At 40.6% G+C, this 25,250-nt stretch overlaps 1 protein-coding gene across 4 annotated transcripts in view; it reads right to left on the bottom strand.

Annotated features, from left to right (window-relative positions):
- The window catches only part of RAB37 (RAB37, member RAS oncogene family), a 103,617-nt gene that overhangs the window by 67,681 nt on the left and 10,686 nt on the right, over positions 1-25,250 (bottom strand). The window contains exon 1 of one of the 4 annotated variants that reach the window (XM_060764735.2): positions 18,463-19,095. The exons of 1 other annotated variant lie outside the window; for it this stretch is intronic. In XM_060764735.2, the coding sequence (XP_060620718.1) occupies positions 18,463-18,582 (120 nt within the window). In that variant the 5' untranslated portion in view covers positions 18,583-19,095. Of the gene's footprint in view, positions 1-17,959; positions 18,245-18,462; positions 19,096-25,250 lie in introns of those variants that run through there. 2 more of the 4 variants (XM_060764738.2, XM_060764740.2) reach the window with 2 other exon arrangements.

Here is a 25,250-nt window from a genome sequence, read left to right as displayed (position 1 = left end):
CTGCCATTCAGGCACAGTGATACAGTGTGTCCAGAGCAAAAGAGCACATAGAAGCAGGGCCATCACATCAGCTGTACAGGAAAGACCAACACCATTTGGCCCTTCCTTTCTTTGATCATTTCCCCTCCCAGGTGACCATTTTAGGAGATCTGTAGCTAAGAAAATTAACATGAGTTAATGTTTATGCTTCACACCCAGTCCCTTTTCATTTTATGCCAAGTTATTTAGATGGCACACACTGATATTAGATCAAATACTGCTTAATTATGGATCTTTGTAAGTCAATCTGGGAAATGTTTTTGTTTGAAGATAAAAGGGGAAACATTTTCAATAAATCATCTCATGATGTTAATGAAAACACTTACTTGCACATATCTTTTCTGTATTTTAAAAAGAAAACTCCAGTTCAAAGTGTAGAATTACCTGAGGAATTGCTGAGAAAGGCGTTAATTGCCATCGAGTTGATTACAAATGAAGAAATTGGCAAGTCACCCTATCTTTAGCTGCCCTACTCAGGTCTTGCAGACTTAAGGCCAGGGCTTCGCTCTTTGAATCCACCCATCTTGAATGCAGTCTTGCTCTTTTCCTACTGTCTTTTACTTTTCCAAGCATTATTGTATTTTCTATTGAGTTATGCCTTCTTATGATATAGTCAAAGTACAATATCCTCCACTTATTGAGAAGTAACTATCATAAATATTGGATTGACATATTTCGGTTTCTGGAATTTTTATCCAGAAAGTAACTCTTCTGACCCCTAGGATTACAGCCTGTGTTTGAGGCCCCATCTACACTGCCATATAATTCCATTTCTGAAACCACATTATCTGCTTTGAACAGGATTATATGGCAGTATAGACTCATATAATACAGTTCAAATCAGATAATCTGGATTTAGAAACTGGATTATATAGCAGTGTATATCCAGCCTGGGACTGAGTAACCAGCTAATTCTGGCTGTGAGAAAAAAATTTAGAGGCCTTCTGAAGTCTCTGATATTGCCTATACTGCAAAAAAAAAAATGAACTCACTTGCCACATCTCACTAATCTACATAGAGAAAAACAAATTCAAGATGACAATGCTATACACTTTTACATGGGAGTAAGTTCACTGAACTCAATGAGACTTACTCTCAATAAATCCTATGTAAGACTAAGGACCTCATCAGATGGCGTGAATTCAGCATGTCAATGCTTGGTAGAGGAGCACCTCTTACTCCCAGTCAATTCAACCTGGGCAAATTTGACAGCTCCTTTCTGGGGTGTTTCCCCCAGTTACATCCTCATTCCTGAGGTTCAGAAAACAATTTCTGACTGTCTTCTCCATACTCCCCTTTTTATGATTATTTTTGACATTTCACTGACAGGAAGTTCCCCTTTGTTTTGGGAAGAGCTCTGTCATAAAGCATACCCTCAATCGATAATAAATGCTTTAAAGTTGGGGGGGGGGGGGGAAATAAGGTCTATAATGAACTGTGTTGGCCCACATGTGTGCATTGTGGAGATAAGTTGTTTCTTCTTCTCAAGACTGCAAAGAAACAAGTTCATAAACCTTGGCAAGAAAACAGGAAGGAGGAAACAACACTGGCTTTTCACTTATTCTGTCAGCTCTTATATTATCTAACCAAATGTGTGGTGACGTCATTAGCAGCTAGTTCCAAATAAGAAAGGGACTATGTCAGAGAAAGATATAAGTATTTGCATGTGTCTCATTGAAATGGGATTAATTCACAGTTCATGCAGATCTCCAGCTCTAGTGTTGCTAAAAGCTTGTAAATAATTCACAGCTGCTATGAATGCTGACATGTAGTTCCCCATCCTGTACCTCAAGTTCCCTTAAATGAACTAAATTGCTATGTCAATAGAGAGGCTTTTAATGTCATGTTACCTAAATAACAATCAATAGCATTTATTCTCAGGAGAATGGAAATTATTTATAGGCAGAGCGAACTGTACCTCTGCACATCAAAACTCACAGTTGGTCCAGGGACACACAAATGCATAGTAACTAAAGGCTTAATATACTGGCACTGCACGTGCAAACAATGGGTAGGCGGGTGGCAAGTCTCTGTGGCTCATATTATTAATTATTATAATTAATAATATTTTTATTTAAGCTTTTGATGATATTATTCACAATTTATTTCATCTGGTGCATATATATGTAAAAAGGCATTACATAGTTGTATTTTGAATACTGTTGTTAACAATTGTATGAACACATATAATGCATAAATTTACAGCTCTTGTGATTATACCTTGTCCTTTTATAAATTCTATTTAACTGACTTCCTGTTGTTACTCCAGGACATCCTGCACTATTTACTTTGTTTTATCTGATATTTTCAATTAAAATTGTTAACTTTCCAATCTCAAGCAAAAATATAAAAGGGGGTTTATTTTAATTGTCAAAACCGGTGAAGACCCAATCTTTTTTGTTTTTTCAGATACAATAAAATGGTGTCCAATTGTTTTGAAAGTTCTGTATAGATTCGTTTTTCAATATACAAGAGAGTTTATCCATAAATTGAATCCATTTTAATAACCAATCATCCAAACTGTGGTTCATATTCTTAATTTACCTGCAATATTGCTGAGAATCAACTTTCAGTGTGGGGACTAGTATGAGCCAGTTTTGAGTGGAGGTTCCTTAGAGCAATCTTGAAGTTTTCATATTGAGGAATGGTCATTTCTGTGGCAATGGATTGGAAGGCTGGGAAATTAGCAATATGGAAAGGCAAAACATAAACAGCCCTTCCCATATGAGCATGCTTTCACTCTAGGATGTTAAGGGACAAATTTCTCTCTGTCCCATCCAGTGCCCGATCCATTGCCAGCCATCATATGCCATTCAGCTTTTCTTTTACTCCTGGGGCCTGGCCAGATAGTGTCCTGTCTGGTTTCATCTCACAATGCTACTGGTTTTGTTTATCACCCTGCTGGTGTCTTCACCAGCTTTTTTCTTTTTAGTTTCATCAAAATCATAGACATGGAAAACACACATTCAGGCCCCACAGAACTCCTCTACCACACCAGACTAAGAAAATTTGGTTAATTGGGAATAACCTCATCAGCAGCCTTACCCAACAAGCTAATCTGCAGGAGGAAGACCAGAGGACACTTCCACATGGACTAAAGCAGGTGGTCAAAATGGAACCCCCCAGATATTGTTGAACTGCAACTCCTAGAAGCCCTCACCAGCCCAACCAATGATGAGGAATGCTAGAATTTACAGTTCAAGGATGTCTGGAGAACTACCTGGCTCTCACCCCTTGATTAAATGAATGTACAAATGGGGATGTTTTCAGGATGCAATCTATTGAAAAAGCTCTGGCTGTTCAGACCAAAGGCCTATGAAGTGCAACTATCTTTTTCCATATTGGTCAACTAGTTGCTAAAGAGAAACCTTCAAGAATGACCGAAGAGCAATAGCAACCTTCCTCTCATGTTCCCCCATCAACTGGTATTTAGTGGTGTATAGTCATTGGTACTGGGAGTATTATATGGTCAGCATGAATATTAACTACATTCACTCTTTTGTACAATTCAGGTTTCATTTGAATGAGAATTCATATAGAATTTATTAAATTTTATATTTATGGTATATTTATATTATAGCTCCTCCTCCCCCCCCCCCCCCCAATATATCTTCCAATAAATATTGCATATAGCTTTTATGAACTTAGGAACCATCCGGCTCACTCAGGATGGATCTTCTCCCTCCTGCCTTTGTGCATGGAAGGGTCTGCATGTGTGTTCAGTGCCTCTGGCTCTGAGCTGCTATGCATTATTAATTCTCCTAACATTTTCCAACACCATATTAGGCCTCCTTCATAGGGCAGTTCACTCATTGGCTTCTTCCTTAGAGGATTTAGATTCATCTTGACATGTCACATAATTTTACTTTTCCTCAACTTGAAAACACTTAGGCAGTATATTAGTTATTAATGCAGAGGCTTTACCTAGGAGAAAGTCATATTAATCATTTCATAACTAAGAAAATGGAAGACAAATCACTGCCCCAGGCCCTTACTGCAAATTTACAGATCCAGAAGTTATATATGGTATAGCCTCTTCAAACTGGTTCTTTCGCTGTGGAGTGCCGGTGAGAGATTAACAAAACTAAATGGACACCGATATTCTTTCTTCCACAGACATAAGGACAGAGCAACATGGCTTAGATATATGGTTGCTATTATATATTCTTGGTAGGTTAGTCAGAATTCAAAGATAGCTGTAGTCCTGGAGCTGAATTATCTAGAATCATATTTTGTTTTGTTTTGTTTTTTTGCTATCTTCAAATGAATCTATATCAATTACTATTATCTAAATATAAGCAGTTGGCTACTTGAAAGCAAGCCAAAATACGTTGCCCGCACTAATCAGGAGAATACATAGATAGTTACCATAATGAGACCACATATGACTTTTTTCATCTCTTTTCCATGGTACTTACCCTTTAGGGGCAGGGAATTTCAATAGACAGAGAAGGGAACTGTATGGGCTACCAAAAATGAAGACAAAAACCAAACCAGAAAGAAACAAAATTCTTCTCCTAGTTTTAAAAACCTGGTGGCTTTTTATGTGACTCATAGGCTGTGTTCAATATCATATCCATTTTCAGGTTAGGCAAGGGCAGTCCTGATTAACTTGGGGTTGTCCACTTTTTCAGCTGCTCTTAAAATGTCCCAGACTCCTCCCACTTTTCCTATTGTCTTCAGCTTATTTTGTTCGTGATGTGGTGTGTAGCTCCGGAATCCAACACCCATTTTTCACTCAGGACATTGTCCATTTCTCCTGCCGCTGCGACTATCTCTCTTCCTCCGGCAAAGTCTGTTGTTTCACTGCCATGGCCTCCTTTGCTGCCGAAGCGCCCTCTCGCCTGGTAGCTCCCTCTGGCACGGCTCCCCTTGGGCTGATTTCTCCTGGCTTCGCAATTCCTGGCTGCAAACTGAAGCCCCTTCCACACAGCTGTATAAATCCACATTGAGCTTGGTTATATGGTGGTGTAGAAGGACCCTGAATTCAAAGTGAATTCAATTAGTTAAATCACTGAAAGAAATAGGTGGGAGGTTTTTTCCCATCCCTGTAGACTACGGGCCCTTTCATATCAGTTGGGAGTTCCTCCCCACAACTCCAATTGCCACTCAGAGGTCACAGAGTAAAGAGGGGGCAGCCAGGAAGACACAGGACTATCATGTCTCGTCTACCAGCAGTTAGGATTGAGCCATGGAACTGATGGAAGGACAAATTGCTATAGGGTCACAAGGGCTAGCAACCCAAATGACACTGACACAAAATTTAAGATGCTAAAGTAAAAACATTATCCAAACTTAAGCTATTTGGCCAAAAATAGAAAAGAATAGCACAAAATCATATATTTTGACAAATGGTAGATTTGTGTGAAGCCCAAGAGTGGATTGATGACAAATTGAATAAAGAAAATAAAAGGAAAAAATACTGCTTTCAGGTTATGTCAGCATTAAGATAGTTACTGAGCTATTATTCTCAGAAGGCATGCATAATTCAAAGTTAGAAGTCCAACTTCTCCAGTTCATTTGGTTAACAGATCATGTCATTTAAAATCAATTTCTTATCTTCCTGGGGGTGCATCTTCACTACCACTTTACCTCGGGGGGGGGGGGTGCGCAAACCAGCTTTGTGATGGTTGCACAAAACACGAAACCAATATGTGTTAATACAGCCTTGAACCACATTAACAGAAGTCATGAGAGATACTCTAAAGCAGGGGTCCTCAAACTAAGGCCCGAAGGCCAGATACAGCCCTCCAAGGTCATTTACCCAGCCCTCACTCAGGATCAACCTAAGTTCGAAAGGACTTGAAAGCACACAACAGCAACTACAATCCTGATTTATCAGCCAAAAGCAGGTCCACACTTGAAATACTAATACGTTTATATTTGTTAAAATTGTTCTTCTTTTTAATTGTTGTATTGTTTTTAAGTATTTTTTGCACAACAAATAAGATATGTGCAATGTGAATAGGAATTCATTCATGTTTTTTTCAAATTATAATCCAGCCCTCCAACAGTTTGAGGGACTATGACCTGGCTCTCTGTTTAAAAATTTTGAGGACCCCTGCTATAAAGCATCCTAAAAATCCAGGGTAAATTGCAACTTCTGGCCTACATATAAGCAGCTGTGTTGCTTCATATTCAGGAAGCAGTCACAACTATGAATACCACCATCCTGCTTTCCCCAGTATCTGGCAGCCAGAAGACAGAGAACTTGCCCTATTGATTTGGTGTTTGAGGTATCAGACATAAAGTGGTGCTGGATATTGCTCAGCTCCTGGAGTGACAATATCTAGAGTGATTAGGTGATCAAAGAAGGGAGCATTCCTCCTTTTCCCCCTCTCCTCTTGCAAGTTATTTCTGGATATCTTCACTCCAGGCATGAAGTAGCATCCAGCACAAATTTCATATCCAATGGGCACTGCAAACACCAGATCATTGGGGGCAAAATAAGGGTCATGGTGAAGTGGTGCTGACCCAGTTCTGGTACACTCAGCCATGCAGCTACCATCTAAATGCCAGGTTGGTTTGAGGCCACACAGTTCAGCCATCCAGCTGCTGAGTCAGCAATGCTGATCTGGAATACCTCCTTCAGACCAGCGTCATCTTTTTTGGCTAGTGAAGATGCAGTCTTGGTCTCAGTCACATGTGTTTCTACTCCAATATAAGCATCGAATATAAAAATGCATTTCTTACATTGCTGCCATGTTTCAAAAACAATATTCTGAAGTGCAGAAACCACTGAGATTGGGATTGATGATGTAGCACCCTGCTCCCCGATTATATAGTTGGGGGAGCATGCTGACACACAAACAGTGTGGTGAGATGGTTTGAGTATTGGACTAGGACACTAGGAAATGAGGGTTTATATTCTTGCTTGGCCATGGAAATCCCCTGGGTGATGTTGAGCAAGTCACATTCTCTTATATTCAGAGGAAAACAGTGGTAACCTCACTCAGAACATTTTTTCCAAGAAATACTCACGATAGATTCACATTAGGGGTGTAATACATTGGAAATGGTTAAAGGTGCACAGCACCACCAATGTTCACACACACCCAGGTACATAAGCTGGGAGGCTATAAGCCAATGTCAAATGCCAAGGTTACAAGTAGCACCTCTTCCTGCACAGCTACATCGACCTATATGTTGGTAATATGCTCAGCCTACGTGTATGTAAATAACCTCATGAAAATGCCCTTAAATTTACTTTTTATTTACTACAACTCCCAAAATTCCCAAAACCAATGCAGCCATTGTGATATTGATTAGAGGAATCTTGGAAGAATATATTTTCCAAGGAATTGGATGGATGGGCTATGCATAATTGTTTTTTCTACTATCTTTTCAGCTAACAGTGGTGCCAAATCCCCATCTTTCCTACAGCTGATGCTTAGCCTGGCATCCCAGCTACCTAAGACAGAAAAAAATCAGGTCACTGCACACAACAGAGTCGTGCAGGAGTTCGAGGCTGTCACAATTGCCCTGTAGGATGAATGGAAACCTTCCCATCCTGTTTCATTCTTACGTGCCATCTCTCTCGCTCACGCTCCTTTTCCCTCGCAAAAAAAAGAATCTAGAATTATGAAATTTTACATACCACAGTTGCAAGTCCAAAAGTCAACTCTTGTGAACAGCTTGCAGTGCTTAGAAGAACCCTTGGTTGAACTTTTGTATATTATTTATAATTTTATTTTTAGCACCAATACCCCTGGCTCAGTCAGTATGCCATCTATGAGCAATTCTTCTTGGTAGAAAGAAATGGAGACGACAGGATAAGAGGTATTATTCTACAGTATGCATTGGTTTAGATCATATTTCCAAGGCAATTGACAAAAAGGCTAATACAATATAACAGTAAAAACAAATGCACAACTAAACTCAAAAGCCATAGAAGCATACATTGCTCACCAAAGAGATCTTATGTAAGTGGGAATAAGATTTTATGTTTCTTTTTATCTGTTCAAATGTTATCTGAGATGCTGTAGATGATAGGAAAGTCAATCAACAGTAATGTGTCCATAATTTAATTTGACCATTTTTTTTGCAATATATCTACTATTCGCATCTAGTAGTTTGTAGTTTGCTCTTAATAGGGAAGTATACAATTCATAACCATAATCAATAATACAATACTCTGAGTAAACTTCTGAAGCTTTTTACACCATAATAGTTAAAACTCAATGGAGATACTGTAAAAAGGTAATGTTTCCAGTTTCTGAAAAATAGTCATGGTCATTAATTAACCATACACCTGGTACTTTATACAAAGCCTCATACTGCATCGGTGCTTCCCAGACCATAAGTCCTGTTTGAAGCTGAAAGAGGAAGACTTGATTAAAGTTTATCACAACTGCTGAAAGGTTTTTAGGAAACAGCAGCATGATAAAATGCATTCAAGAAGGGGAAATGTGTTGGCACCTAGAGCAGCATTTTCATTTGGCCAGGTCTCAGGAGCATGAATGTTTTGTATATTATTTATAATGTTGTCATAATTCCAGATTTTCTATGGTATGAGATACACAGCAGTTGTGCTTTAATTCCATAGACATGGGAGACTAGAAGCTACTTGGGAAGTTGCCGTGAAATCATGAGCCAACTTTGTGCCATCACAGTAAATATTCTTTTTCTAGTTGTAGTCCAACCTTACCACTGTGATTAGATACTACAGTTTTCAACTCATTGAGAATGCTTGTACATACACACATCTATGGACTGTATATTTACATACAGTAGAGTCTCACTTATCCAACATAAATGGGCCAGCAAAACGTTGGATAAGCGAAAATGTTGGATAATAAGGAGGGATTAAGATAAAGCCTATTAAACATCAAATTACGTTATAATTTTACAAATTAGGTACCAAAATATCATGTTTTACAACAAATCAACAGAAAAAACAGTTCAGTACATGATAACATTATGTAATAATTACTGTATTTACGAATTTAGCATCAAAACATTGCAATGTATTGAAACAGCTGTGGATTCGGACAGGAGGTAGATTGCTGTAAAGGATTATTGTGAATTTCTAAATCCACACACTCAGGGCAAACCCCAATTTCTTCTGGCAGAGGGTTCTTTATTCATCCCACCACTTGCCAAACAAATGGTAAAGAATAATGTTTATATAATCCCAAATGCTGCTCACCAAAAAGGTAAAGGATTGGGCATTTATTCAAACTATCCCAACTCCGTACCACCAAAAAAGTAAAAGATTATTAAATAAATTCAATTAAATGTTTGGAGACTGCTGAGCCTTTGCCACCAACATGCTATTTTCTGAGGTAATCTTCTGTGTTCACTGGCAACCATCACACTTAAAAGAACATTCAGCTTTTGGTTTAGCAAGAGGTTTCAAGTAAACTGTGTTGTGCTAGATTCGCACTCAGGGCTCTGAACTCCGAGGTAAATAATAATGAAAACCTTCTAGTAGTTTGCTGCCACCAATCTTTTAATTCTGTTCCACTAAACTGGAACTATTTCACACAGAGGCACTCTTGAGACAGTTGTTGTTTAACAAAGAACAAAGTTGTTTATTTGAGAGAACTTTGACAATAAGGGCACTTAAGCTTAGCGGTTGAAAAATGAGTAAAAGCATATGGTTACTTTAAAAATAGGTCAAGGCTTAGTTTCAAAACAACTCTCCACTCCCTCAAGAATCTAGCAGACTTCCCTCTGACTAGACTTCCTTAAAACTCCAGTTAGTCCTTTCCCTTGGATCTGTCTTTACTCTAGACTAGCTATTCTCCCTAATAGCTATCTATCTATACTGACTGACCAACTCTACGCTTCACTAACTCTTCTTCTTCTTCTAGCTCTCCCCAAAATCTAACTGAACTCTTTAAACACCAGACCCTGACTGCCCTGTCAGATTTTAAAACACACCTACTTCAAAGCTTTTTTTCCTCTGCCCTCTAGCTAGGCTTCGCCCACTCTCTCCCAGCCAATTACAAAGCTCCTCCATCTTTCCCTCCAGGCTGCTCCTAAACTCCGTCCCCTCTAGAAAATGGGTACTCTAAGATGCTTTTCCAGGAGGATGGCCTACTGGCAAGGGACGGGGTGCATCTCACACAAGTAGGAAAACACCTTTTTGCTCACAGACTCGCAAACCTCATTAGGCACACTTTAAACTAGGCTCACTGGGGGAGGGGGACAACAGCCTTGTGAACACTACTTTACCCACAATGTCAGGGAACCACCAGAAGGCTAAACGGAGGGCTGCACAAACACAAAAAGGACCAAGTACCGAAAGCACAATAATCCCAATTAAACAGCTCAGGGGAAGATCTCAGGGGCTCACATGTCTTTACACTAATGCACAGAGCATGGGAAATAAACATGACGAACTCCAACTTTTAGCACAACACCACAAATATGATATCATAGGCATCACTGAAACCTGGTGGGATGACTCCTATCGCTGGAATGTAGACATCGAGGGCTATAACCTCTTTCACAGAAACCGAACAAAGGGGAGAGGAGGCGGAGTAGCCTTATATGTCAAAAACTCTTATGCTGCAGAAGAAATGCATGACAGCAATCCGGGAAACCAGCTTGAAAGCATCTGGATAAGAATCAAGGGAATTGGGACTCAAAAAGATCTTGTTGTAGGAGTCTACTACAGACCTCCAAGCCAGGAGGAAGAACTTGATGAAGTCTTCTGCCAACAGTTGGCCAAACAGGCACAGAGAAGAGATGTAGTAGTCATGGGCGATTTCAACTATCCCGATATTTGCTGGAAAACAAACTCGGCCAAGAGTACAAAGTCCAACAAATTCCTCACTTGCCTTGCAGACAGTTTCATGGTCCAGAAGGTAGAAGAGGCAACAAGGGGATTGGCTACTCTTGATCTCATCCTAACAAATGTGGAGGACCTGATCGATGCGGTTGAAGTGGTAGGATCCTTAGGGGCAAGTGACCATGTGCTCCTGCAATTTGAGGTACAAAGAAAGGCCGAAACGAAGACAAGTCAAACCCGCATTTTGGACTTTAGGAGAGCTGATTTCCAAAAAATGAAGGAAACACTGAGCAGCATTCCATGGACACAGATACTAAAAGACAAGGGAGTTACGGATGGATGGGAGTTTCTCAAGAGTGAAATACTCAAGGCGCAGTTGCAAACCGTGCCAACAAAAAGAAAAAATAGGATAAGTGCAAAGAAGCCAGAATGGATGTCCAAAGAACTTCTAACTGTGCTGAGACGCAAAAGAGACATGCACAAGAACTGGAAAAAGGGAGAAATCACCAAAGAAGAATTCAAACAAATAGCCAACACCTGTAGGGAAAAGGTCCCCAAGGCTAAAGCACAAAACGAGCTCAGGCTTGCCAGGGACATTAAAAACAATAAAAAGGGATTCTTTTCTTATGTCAGTAGGAAAAGGAAAAACAAGGAGGCGATAGGGCCTCTTCGAGGAGAAGATGGGGCAATGCTGACAGGGGATAGGGAAAAGGCAGAACTACTTAATACCTTCTTTGCCTCGGTCTTCTCACAAAAAGAAAGACATCTTCAACCTCAGCAAGATGGAGTGGATGAGGGATTTGAGGACATCCAACTCCAAATTGGGAAACAAGTCGTACAGGAATACCTGGCTGCTCTAAATGAGTTCAAGTCCCCAGGGCCAGATCAACTACACCCAAGAGTATTGAAGGAACTAGCGGAAGTCATTTCGGAACCATTGGCAACCATCTTTGAGAGTTCTTGGAGAACGGGAGAAGTTCCAGCAGATTGGAGGAGGGCCAATGTGGTCCCAATCTTCAAGAAGGGAAAAAAGGATGACCCAAACAACTACCGTCCGGTCAGCCTCACGTCAATACCAAGCAAGATTCTGGAAAAGATTGTTAAGGAAGTGGTCTGCAAACACTTAGAAACAAATGCGGTCATTGCTAATAGTCAACATGGATTTATCAAAAACAAGTCATGTCAGACTAATCTGATCTCTTTTTTCAATAGAGCTACAAGCTGGGTAGATGCGGGGAATGCCGTGGATGTAGCGTACCTGGATTTCAGTAAGGCCTTCGACAAGGTCCCCCATGACCTTCTGGCAAGGAAACTAGTCCAATGTGGGCTAGGCAAAACTACGGTGAGGTGGATCTGTAATTGGTTAAATGGACGAACCCAGAGGGTGCTCACCAATGCTTCCTCTTCATCCTGGAAAGAAGTGACGAGCGGAGTGCCGCAGGGTTCCGTCCTGGGCCCGGTCCTGTTCAACATCTTTATTAATGACTTAGATGAAGGGTTAGAAGGCAGGATCATCAAGTTTGCAGACGACACCGAATTGGGAGGGATGGCCAATACTCCAGAGGACAGGAGCAGGATTCAAAACGATCTTGACAGATTAGAGAGATGGGCCAAAACTAACAAAATGAAGTTCAACAGTGACAAATGCAAGATACTCCACTTTGGCAGGAAAAACGAAATGCAAAGATACAGAATGGGGGATGCCTGGCTCAAGAGCAGTACGTGTGAAAAAGATCTTGGAGTCCTCGTAGACAACAAGTTAAACATGAGCCAACAATGTGATGTGGCGGCAAAAAAAGCCAATGGGATTTTGGCCTTCATCAATAGGAGCATAGTGTCTAGATCTAGGGAAGTAATGCTACCCCTCTATTCTGTTTTGGTTAGACCACATCTGGAATATTGTGTCCAATTCTGGGCACCATAATTCAAGAGAGATATTGACAAGCTGGAATTTGTCCAGAGGAGAGCGACTAAAATGATAAAAGGTCTGGAGAACAAGCCCTATGAGGAGCGGCTTAAGGAGCTGGGCATGTTTAGCCTGAAGAAGAGAAGGCTGAGAGGGGATATGATAGCCATGTATAAATATGTGAGAGGAAGCCACAGGGAGGAGGGAGCAAGCTTGTTTTCTGCTTCCCTGGAGACTAGGACACGGAACAATGGCTTCAAACTACAAGAGAGGAGATTCCATCTGAACATGAGGAAGAACTTCCTGACTGTGAGAGCCGTTCAGCAGTGGAACTCTCTGCCCCAGTGGAACTCTCTGGAGGCTCCTACTTTGGAAGCTTTTAAACAGAGGCTGGATGGCCATCTGTCAGGGGTGATTTGAATGCAATATTCCTGCTTCTTGGCAGGGGGTTGGACTGGATGGCCCATGAGGTCTCTTCCAACTCTTTGATTCTATGATTCTATGATTCTATGGCTGCCTCCTTGCACCATCTCATAAAATGGCTGCTGAACTTCCTGGGACTACTTTCTGAGCTGTTCCTGGGCCTAAAAAGGTAGGGAATTCATCACAACTGCATTGGATAACATAGAACGTTGGATGAGTGAAGGTTGGATAAGTGAGACTCTACTGTATTTGAAAATGGCAGATGTCTCACATTATTCCATTGACATTTAAACTCGATGCAGAGACTGTTAAACTTTTTATTTAGGGCCCTTCCACACAGCCATCTGACCCAGAATATTAAGGCAGATAATCCACAATATCTGCTTTGAACTGAGCTATTCGAGTCCACACTGCCATATAATCCAGTTCAATGTGGATTTTATACAGCTGTGTGAAAGGGGCTGTATATTTACATACTTCAAATCCAAATGGTCTAGCTATGCCAATACAGGTAGCATTTCCCACTAAGACCAGGAACAGTGATATCTGTCTGTTTCATGTTCATGTTTTGATATTTCTATCATTTAGGAAACCAAGTTCTGGAAGTGCATAAAGTATGATTTGACTGTTTGAGGGACTACAATCTCCCACCCAAGCTGCTTTGAAGATTCAGGAGAACCTCTTCTCCCAAACTCAGACCTGTCTCATGAGGACGCAAAATTTTCTTGGGATGCATCTACATTGTAGATTGAATGCAGGTTGACAGCACTTTAATTGCCATGGTTCAATGATATGGAACCTTAGAATTATTTTAGTTTGATGAGGGACCAGCACACTTTGGCAGAGAAGGCTAAAAACCTTATAAAATGACAGTTTCCAGGCTTCCATATCATTGAAACATGACTGTTGGGGTACTCTTAGTGCAATTGAACGAAGCCCATCCTCTAAAATTCATCTTCAGCTCTCCAAGTTTTCTTGTGACAATAGGCAGAGAAATTGGGTTATTATATAAGAGAATTTTAACTGTCCTCTTTTGTCATGTATTTTACAGATGTAGTTAACGTGACCTATTTTTTATTCTATCCTCTTTTCTCCCAAGGCAGAGCTCAATAGTGTCTCCTAACAAAGTTTTAAAAGTGACAAATTAAAAAGAAAGCATTTTAATGCAAACCACAGCTTCTAAAAAAATTTGAATGAAAAAACAATTAAAAGTACTTAAGAAAATGCCTATCAATTAAAACCACCTTTCTCAAGTGCCAGTCATTTCAGTCAAACTGTAACTGAATGAAATGATCTTAAAGTTTATCTAATCTGTTTAATATTTCTTTGTAATGGCTTTACTTCATTTTATTTATTTAGTATTTGATTTTATTCATGGTTAACTGAAGCTTCATGTTAAGAAAGTGAGGTGTTATTTAATATCTAAATACTCATAAACCCATATGGATTGTCACCTTGTCATGTTGAGGGGGTTTGCATGTTCCAATGAACCTGCGGGCATAATCTGAAAGCCTGAAGACATCAATGGTAGAGCAGGTGGAAGATAGCATGGTACATGTTACAACGTCTGTGAAGGCAGAAGACGGTTGCAACAGATGAGAAGCCACCATCTGTTCACCCTGCCACTGGTTAGGAACCTCATTCTATGAGGACTGTGTGTTAATCAGCTGTACACCGACCTCCACACATTAAAAAAAACTCATGCACAGGCATCTTCTAAGAAAAATAAAACAAAACCAGAAGTCCCATGGCAATCAGTGAGTGGCAACAGGGTCAGGACTCCGAAATCTAGAAGCCTCTAGCCACAGACTGGCACATGGATGGTGGATATGGATTCAGTTGTTCTGCCTCAAAGTCCGAGGCAGTTGAGTAGTTCAGCAGCTGTATCCACAACTGAACAGCTCATTGTAGGATCCATTGTGCTCACCTCATAAAGAGAGGGGGCTACTACTTCATTACACTAAAGAATGAACCCACTTTCAATCCAGTCTCTGCCTCCTGCAGAATTCTGGGGTTTGTAGTTTGGGGGGGGGCTTTAACAACCTCACTAAAATGGATTCATTCTCTAGTGTGATGAGGTCCATAGTCTGCCTCTCTCACATCCCTGACTGGACTGCTGGGGTCACCATCTTATGGCCAAAAAAGAAAGATGAACTTTGAAACATGAAACGTACAGACATTGTTAGACAACACAGACAGCAAATGCCTTGAGCGCAGGGCTGCTATTATTGCAAGGGAGCTGAGACACTTAACATCGCTATAGGAGCACTTCAAGAGACCCAAAGAGAAGGAGAAGGACAACTGAAGGAAGAAAAAGGAGACTATGCCTTCTTCTGGAAGGGACTGCTGTTACCATACAAAATTGCAGCTTTGAGGTCAGGTGAGTCTGAGAAATCTGCCTTCTGCACGTGATCCCAGATCCCAGACATCACTTCTCGTGGTTGTATTCACTGTTTAAAGGGCAAATCCCCCACAGGAGATCTGGCCATGTATCTCTGATGTCACATCTGCTTTGGCCTAGATAACTATGTGACCATTGTTACAAATTGACAGCAAGGCAGTTGGTGCTCCCAATCCATACAAGTAACAGAACGGAAAAAAATGAATCCCTGAAAGTTTGGCTGTTCTGTAATTTGTCTGACAAGATCCTGACAAGTAAACTTGTATAACCCATTTATATCAAAGCTTATAGAGTTGTTATGGAAAATAGCAGGAAACAAAAGAAAACAATTTAATTTTAAGTGAACTACCATTCAATGTCTAGAAATACCCAGACCGGATAAACTATGCATTTGTGTTATATTTTAGCTGTTGTACAATAATCTCATCTTCTCCTCAAAATAGTCTTTCAACACATTTTCAGAGATGAGAAGGAGTTTGGCCTATACATCTTGCCTTATTTAGATAATTTTAAATAAAGATTAAAGGGTTTGTTTTTTTAAAAAAAATCTCTTTTTAGATAGAAAATAACACAGGAAAGAGGCCTGAAAAACGAACACTTCATGTAGCCAAGAGGAGAGTGATAGAAGCTAATGACTACATTTCAAAGTCTGCAACTCCATGGAAAGAGAGCAGACCTCAACCTGGAATGACACATGAATTCCATTTTCACATATCAAAGAACCATCCGAATGCTGTAATGCTTGTAGACATTTGTTTAAAACCACTGGATTCAGTAAGGTAGGCAGATAGTAAAAAAACCCTTAACATTTCAGTCATATGGGTTTCTGGATTTATCCAGAATTCTTTTTGGTAAATATCATTTTACCCAGGATCCTCTCTTTCAGGCAGGTCAAAAAGATGGAGAATATCTTCATTTTAGAAAAAAAAATCAGACTGAAGAACACAAACTTTTTATTTTAAGTCATAACTCACGATTATTTTGTTTCATTAGAAAAATAAAATAGCTCAGTCACACTAGGGGAATCACTATTTAAATATAACCTGAAAATGTGTGTACAGAAGAGTTTGAGCTAGGATCCCTCACTCATGGTTGCTTACACAACTTTCAGGTACTCAGGAGTCAGGACCCCCCTCCACAGTACACTTTTCTCCAACATGCCATCTTCGAAATGTGCTGGACTACAATTCCCATGATTCCCAGACAGATTTGCTAAGATGGTAGGTGGTTATAATGGAAGTTTTAGTTCATCACATATGGGTAGTATCATATTTACAGTTGTGGGTTGCTTTCCCATGTTTCACATAGGTATATTATTAGTTTTTAATGAAACACTTGCTGAACCATGTTGAATTATTCATCTTTTTTGTGTTGGTGTAGAAACCTATCCCTAGCCTCTCTATGTTATTTCTGCTTCTGGTACCAAAGTTCCTGTTAAAGAACTAATGTCCAGGAGCACATCTACTTTGTTAACTGAGGTTGCCTGTATTTACATGCAGAAATTTTCACCCATCAACTCTAATGCAGTTAATTAGTATAAATGAAAACATATTAAATTCAAAGATTTTGTAGGTTTTTGGGAGTAAACCCACACAAAGCTTCTGGCTTTCCAGATGATGTTGGACTACTGGTTACACCATGCCCTGCCAGCCTGGTAAAAGCAAGGGATAGTGGGAGCAGCAGTTTATTGATTTCTGGAAAGTCACAGCTTTCCACCCCTGGAATTATTAGTACTGTAGCTTTAACTGTACCCAGAACTATTTAGAGATCTCTAGAGAATCTATAATCTAGAAAAAAAAGTGCCTCATAAAAACAATAGAAGAGTGTCCTCCGCCCCCAAAAATGTTCTGATTGGGGATGGAAAACTATAGTTCACATTACTAGTTTTCAAAATCTCACACTAGTATCTGTTCTTGCAAGCATGCCCTTATTTCTCATCCCATTTGGTATTTGCCTCTCTTAACAAATTAAACTCATTAGTGCTTGGAAAATAAATAAAGGCCTAGCCATTATTGCCCGACAGCTGAACAATATAGCAGTCACGAACAGTAGTGCTGTTCCCTATAATTTCCTGGCAAATTGAGTTTCTTGCAGTGCAGATTTTTTTTTTCTGGGATTCTATAAATAAGCCAAAGCTTGGCATTAAAGTATCATCATGTTCATTCTCGCCCTCTTTTGGATTCTGCCAGCACTGCAGCTATTTACATGGATGGTTCATGCAAAAGAGCAAAAGCTCAGGAAATAGATGCAAGTTGGGGTTACAGTTCCTTTTAAAGATACTGTACAGTCATCAGTTGGCATCCTGTTGGTTTGTCACAACTAGAGTAGATCTACCCAATTAATTGCTTAATAATGGAGTCAGCATGTAGGCAACTCCCTCTGATTCCATGGTTTAGAACAAATAACCATCTTTAAACTTCCATTCCTACTAACATAGCATATTTTAACTTACCATCTCCTTCCCCTGCCATTTAGAAATGATGTTGTTTCAAGAGGTCCTAATTTTGATTCGAAAGACCCATTCATTTCCTTCCTTTGAAGAAAAACAAAAAGCTTGCTGCAGTTCAGGGGACCTGCAAGTTCTTGGCAGGATGTTTTTTGCCTGCTTTGTGCAGTCACCTTGCAAAGCACCATATACCAATCGCAGATACTGTTTTGTGCAGTGTACAACTCAGCACAAAGTCCTATGGGACCCAAGGGACCAATGTGCATAGTTTAACACAAGTTTCCGTGGACTGCTGCCCATTTCCCTGGATGCAGGAAGCATCATCTGGAGGCTTTGGCATAAATACAGTGTAGAGCAAGAAAGGGTGGGTCTACAAGCAAGGGGCACTCAGCTAAACATCAAACATATAAATAAACATTGCCGTGCCTCCTTGATGTTCATTCATGCTGTTGTCCTAATGTTAACTCCAGCTACCCCTTGCACAAACACAAAGGAAGGCCTTTCTATACCTTATGCAGAAGGTCCTCGTTGTAGTAAGTGCTGCTTTGGTTGCCAGTGCCATTGGCACCCATTCCCGAGTAGGCATAAGGGCTGCCAGCCCCGCTCTGGTAGCCCCAATAGGTCTCCATGCCTCTTCCTCCTGGAGACTCCTTCTCTTGCGTCAAGGCTCCGGGCCAGGGCTCCAATGCAGCAAGCCAGCCAGCCCAAGGCGCTCTCCTCAGCTCCACTCGGGCTACATTTTCCTCTGGGAGGGAAAGGGGAGGAGGAGAGCTCGCCTTGGAAGGGGCTGGGCTGCCCTGGGCTGCCTTGGGATTGCGAGGAGCCTCTCGCTTTTAGGCATCCAGTTTGGTGAAGAAGCCTTTCCAGTAGCCCGAAATCCGAGGGAACGCCTCCGACCTCACGGTTCAGCACCGCGGACAGCGCCCAGCCAATGCCTGGCTGCAGGCGAGAGGCCGCTCAAGAGAGAAGCTGCAGCTTTTGGGCATCCTCCTCCTCCTCCTCCTCCTCTTCGTCGTCGCTTGAATTTTCCAAACTTGAATAAACACTCTTGTCTTTCCTCTTACATCACACTGCCCCCTGGTTCCTTTTCCGGCACTGCCAGAAACTCTTCCCAACCTATCTCTGCAGGTTTCTGAGTAAACAGGGAGGCATTATTGAATTATTATTATCATCACCATCATCATCATCATTATTTCCCTCCCCCCCCCCCCCCGGATTAGCACCAAAGCTGCAGGGATAAAATGGAAAATATGCAAAACATAGATGCTAAAATGTAATTAATCTCAACACAATGAATAGTTCTACATTCCATATAAAATGCATGCTTTCCCATATATTATGTTTCAATTAAATCTGGAAACATCAGAGCCCCACTCCCAATCTTTCTGTCTGGAAAGCAGAAACCATGCCTCTTGGCCATTGCAAAGTGCTCAGGGGAGCTGATGTCATTATGTCACACAACCAGGGCCACAAGAGAACACAGAGGAAAATGTGCCAGACAGCTCCAAATGGAAGTGAGCTGCCCTAGGTTGAGAAGGAACCCAGAAGTTTTGCCCTCATTTTAATATTTTCATTTCAAATATTTTTTTTGTTGAATGATGTATTTAATTTTGGGAACAGAAGCAAGTGTTATAGAGAAGTTTTAAAAGAGATTCTAAGGAGAACTGGCATCATCTTTATATTTAAAATTATTATAATGATAATATGATAACAATAATACTTTATTTATAACCTGCCCTCTCTCACCAAAGGGACTCAGGGCAGAGACAAATCAATGTAAAATGACTCATGTATCTATCTACCCAGTTGCTGAAAATGCTTATTAGACACAATGCTTACTAATCCCAGCATTCCATATACAGCATGCCCCCCTTATCCACTTATTCAATATCCATGGTTTCAGTTGCCCACTGGAGGAGGGAGGAGGGAGCAAGCTTGTTTTCTGATGCCCTGGAGACTAGGATGCGGAACAATGGCTTCAAACTACAAGAAAGGAGATTCCATCTGAACATTAGGAAGAACTTCCTGACTGTGAGATCTGTTCAGCAGTGGAACTCTCTGCCCCGGACTGTGGTGGACGCTCCTTCTTTGAAAGCTTTTAAACAGAGGCTGGATAGCCATCTGTCAGGGATGCTTTGAATGTAATTTTCCTGCTTCTGGGCAGGGGTTTGGACTGGATGGCCCATGAAGTCTCTTCCAACTCTAGGATTCTATGATTCTCCAAAAATATGCTCCTGGAAGTGATTGTGCACTTCTCGAGATCCTTGAGTATGATTCTATGGTATGCTTCTGGCTCAATTATAGCCAAAATATAGAGTTCACTGTTATCCACAGCTTCAGGTATCCACAAGGAGTCTTTTTCCTCCAACATTTAAAATTAATATCCACAGGGAGCCTTGAAACATATCCCTCATGGAAATAATAATAATCTTTATTTATACCCGCCACCATCTCCCCAAGGGGACTCGGGGCACCTAACATGAGACCAAGCCCAAGAATTACAATAAATCAAAGTAAAATATATACAACAGATAATAACATCAATCAAATGCAAACAATAACAAAATAATAGAATAGGGTAAACACAAGATATAAAATAAAAGAATAAAAGAATTGAACACAGTGGGCAGGGCCAAATGCAAGGGATAAAATTATAAAACCCTAGGTGAGATAGATAAATTAAGTAGTGAATCTGGTGGGAGATTCAGATGGGACAAACAATGGGGTTGGTTTTCACTAAGGGATGAGATAGAGTGCCTCAAAAGGACAAATTTGTACTGGGAGAGTCATGCTATGGGGATTTGTTGTTAATTCCTCAAAAGCACACCGGAAGAGCCAGATTTTTAGGCTTTTCCTAAAGGCTATACTATAATTATGAAACTGCTCAACAGTGACCAGCAGCAGAACCTCAACTGTTCAGGACTGAGAAGGCTGAGAGGAGCCATGTATAAATATGTGAGAGGAAGCCACAGGGAGGAGGGAGCAAGCTTGTTTTCTGCTTCCTTGGAGACTAGGACGCGGAGCAATGGCTTCAAACTACAAGAGAGGAGATTCCATCTGAACATTAGGAAGAACTTCCTGACTGTGAGAGCCGTTCAGCAGTGGAACTCTCTGCCCCGGAGTGTGGTGGAGGCTCCTTCTTTGGAAGCTTTTAAGCAGAGGCTGGATGGCCATTTGTCAGGGGTGATTTGAATGCAATATTCCTGCTTCTTGGCAGGGGGTTGGACTGGATGGCCCATGAGGTCTCTTCCAACTCTTTGATTCTATGATTCTATGATTCTATGATTATATTAGCATGCAATTGCTTTGGTTGATGGGCACCGAAATCTAAAACAACTGGAAGTCACCAGATAGAGAAAGGCTGTCTTATAGAAGGAGGTTTGTGCTTGCTTAAGTGTGGAAGCTGCAAAAGAAAAATGGATAAATATATGGATAAACAGCAAGTGAACAGTTTATTAAAGTCTATCCAGTGGGTAGGTAGTGCAATCCAAGGGTAATTGAGAGCAAATATTCCATGACAATGAAAAGCAGGGCAGATGGTTAGCAAAGGATTGTGCCAGCTCTTGGGTTGGCATGCTTCCCTCATCCATTCATGGGATATAGGGAGATTAAGTCCCTAAATATCTACCTCTTTGTTGCGACTTCCATCAGAACATCAACAGCTATCTGAAGAGGAATGTATATCTCTTCCTGCTGTCGTGGGCTTCACTTCCCACATTCTCTCAAAATACTACACCTCAAATTCTGGTGGGTATATCATTCTGAATATTGAAGATTGATTTCTGGCCATTACAGGGTGACCTCTACAACTTAATTTCAACACGGCCATCTTATTGCAGAATTCCAGTTACTTGTTTGCCCCCTGTTCGTATTTAACATCAATGTATGCATTAAATTGTGTCTTCATGATGTCATGCCTTCGTATTGTGTTGGTGTTGTCACATCAAGATCAGTGGACACTGATCACTTATTATTATTCCAGACATGGTGCTCTCTTTGCAAAGCATTAGGATTTCATTGTTCAGATTATTTCTCTTCAGAAACAAAGCTTAGCCCAAGGGCAAAAAACTGCAGACGAAGGCCAAAATTAGCATCTTGGGGACCCCAATCAATTCCTCTGGAGTTTCTCAGCTGCCTATGCTTGCTTACATATGACACCATCACTTTCTCAGCTTTTGTATGAGCTTTCTCTCACTTTAGAACACATAATGTCTCTCCTTCAGCTAAGTTACCAGCACTAAGAACTTTAAAATAACCGTGGAAACATTTTTGATCTCATTCTGCTGTCTTTGGTCTCACCTCGCAATAGAATGCAGTCCCAGGAAACTTTCAGCAGTAGAACTCATTACAACCTTGCTAGTCTCATCTCATAGAAAAGTTTATTTCTTCCAATCATATAATCATAGAGTTGGAAGAGACCTTGTGGACCACCCAGTCCAACCCCCTGCCAAGAAGCAGGACAATTGTGTTCAAAGCACCCCCCCCCCCCAACAGATGGCCATCCAGCCTCTGTTTAAAAGCCTCCATAGAAGGAGCCTCTACCACACTCCAGGGCAGAGAGTTCCACTGCTGAACAGTTCTCACAGTCAGAAAGTTCTTCCTAAAGTTCAGGTGGAATCTCCTTTCCTGTAAAAATCATTTCAGCTTATTTTGGTGAAGGAAGCTAGGCCTGATTTTATTTATAGACTGGCAACACAGCTGACCAGCACAATGAGACTGAATTAGGTGATCCAGAAAAATGAGCCAATAACAGCAGCTTGCTCTGAAAAACATAGATGAGGCAAGAGTCAACTAAAAACAAATTGACCACTAAGCTGAAATCCAGCAGAGTCTGGAAAGATGGATGGAATAGCAAGAGTTTATAAGGCCTGGTGAACAAATGCTATGCCATTTGTTAGTTCTGCTTTAGGACTATGCAGAATGTGCTACTCAAGGTACCCTCCCTTCATTTTGAATTACGTGTTCCAATAATTTCCCCCCCCCCCCATCTTTTTTAGCATTGCTTGACCTTCAGCCTTCACACTGTGGACGGAAGATATATTTTTAGTGAATGATGGCAGAGTTCAGTGCCTTCGGGGAAGCTCCCTTATGGCAGAGGGTTATGCCAGTTGTATATACAGTTATGTTGCTGGAATACGTGCTCTATGGGATTGCTTGATGCAGAGGTTTTAAAAGCCAGAGCCTTACTGTTGCATTTTAATGGGCAATCGGAAAATAATATATTCCAGCTGTAAAGGAATAAACTCAAGGTATGAACTCCAGCTCTGCAAAGATAAGGCAAGAGTGTCCTGTTTTCATGAAGGTCTCCCTAGCAGGCTGTTGCAGTCCAGAGTCATTGACAGTATAGCAAGCCACAGCCAAACTAACCACCGCCATAACAAGGACACTCAATGACAGTCAGAGCATGGCAACAATATCAGAATCAAAATAAACCACAGGAGAGTCAGATGATCCACAGGAGCCAAAGGCCAATGCAGAGTTTCATCAGTCTACTTCTGAACTGAAGTGGGTAGGGTCTTACGGGAAGTGAAGTCAAAAGACAGAACAAAGCCTCACATCAGCAGATGTTGCAACAGGATACTGGGCTGGTAGGAACAACAGGCAGAATCTGGAGCTCCAGAACAGCACCATCATATTCTCCAACTGTTTCCAGAGTGCCTAACTGAGGCTCAGTTGTAGGGCATATGGCCTTGCATCTTCCTGTAAGTCTTTAAAGGAGATCACTTGCTCCAAGGAAGCCACAACTCATATAGTCGATGCCCAAATTTCAAAAGAAGCATTACAATAGGATCACAAGCAACATGATGGAGTTACCTTTTTCTGTTTGCCATGTGCAGAACCCTGCTATGGCTGTATTGACTATACAGCTATCGTGAGCCACCTTGAGCCCCCATTTAGGGAATCATAGTGAGCCACTTTGAACCTCCAATTAGGGGGAGGGGGAATCTATGAAATAAGGAAATAATTTACACTGCTGGCTCCTATTTAGCCTGTGATCCACTACAGTACACTTATATGTGCCTTTTTACATGTAGGACTGTCAAGTCAGGGTGTCTCCTTTTCTATACTCTTGCCTTTGATTGTTTTGATCATGGTTCTGAAATGCAAGATTCCATCTTTTGACCTTCTGTCGTTCAAGTTCTCCATTCCTCACAGTGTTGTGTTTACTAGAAGCAACTTTTTAATGTGTTCAATGAAGTTGATGTGTTCCCCATCAGAAAATCATAGTGCCATGAAAATTATCAATGGCTCAAATTCTGTCTGAGGTTTCTTAAAAGCAGAAGATCATGGCTAAAAAGAAAACCTAGCAACTTTGGGAATATTACATCTCATGCAATGGGCTACTCAAAATATCTTCTCCAACTGATAGACTCGTTTTGCAGTTCATCTAATGCTTTTCTGCAGCAAGGATGTGAAGGTACAAGGTCTTACTATCTACTTGAGAATATATTAACATATTTCAATGGGATGTGGATATATTGTATTTTAGTCATGTCTATAAATTGGATCTAATTTATCCTGTTTGGGATGCTTGTAAGTCTGTACATGTACAAATGCAATTTTCTATTGCCTCTTTTAAAAATCAGTTATCTTGAATGAGGAAAAATGGAACCTTGAACTTTCTTCAGTTTCTAATTTGTTTTCATTGAGTAAAGACTTGAAGTGAAACTGTAATGAGTCAGAAGAGGGGAAGTAAGGTCCTGGAAAATTAGCTATTCTATCATTTCTTTTCATTATGTCAAGCATACTAATTTTATCTCAGGATGCAGAAAAGAAGCCAAGATGTCAAATTTACTTTGATATGCTTACTTATGTAAATAACCACCCAGGAGCAGAACCCTGATAATGACTGTATTGGTTTTAACTTCCATGTCCAGGATGAAGTTTTTGTATAGGATGTGAAAACAGTAACACAAGATCTCTTGTATCAATTCCATTTAAGGTGTACAAGGGAATATTTTTCTATCTAACCTTTAAAAGCCACAGTGCCATGTAACAATTCAGTATGGCCATGATTCTGGAGACTGTGGTCAAAACAGTAATTTCTCCGATGCGGCAAAGCCTAGATCAATTATTAGAGATGTGCACTCTTTATCTGCATTGCAGTACAGAGAGGAATGCATTAATGTATGTATGCAACAAAAAGAGAATGTACATTAAATAGTTCATGTGGGAACTCTCTTTGGCTCCTTGGTTAAATGTGCACTCTAGTACTGCATTTGCATGCACTTACTGTGCACAATTTTAAATCCAAATTTAACAAAGGTATCTCTGTTCCTGTACTACAACAAATACA

The sequence above is a fragment of the Anolis sagrei genome, chromosome 2 (genome assembly GCF_037176765.1).
Source record: "Anolis sagrei isolate rAnoSag1 chromosome 2, rAnoSag1.mat, whole genome shotgun sequence".
NCBI classification, from domain to species: Eukaryota; Metazoa; Chordata; class Lepidosauria; order Squamata; family Dactyloidae; genus Anolis; species Anolis sagrei.
The sequence above is the reverse complement of the archived record's forward strand: the minus strand, read 5'-3'. Positions and strand labels throughout refer to the sequence as shown.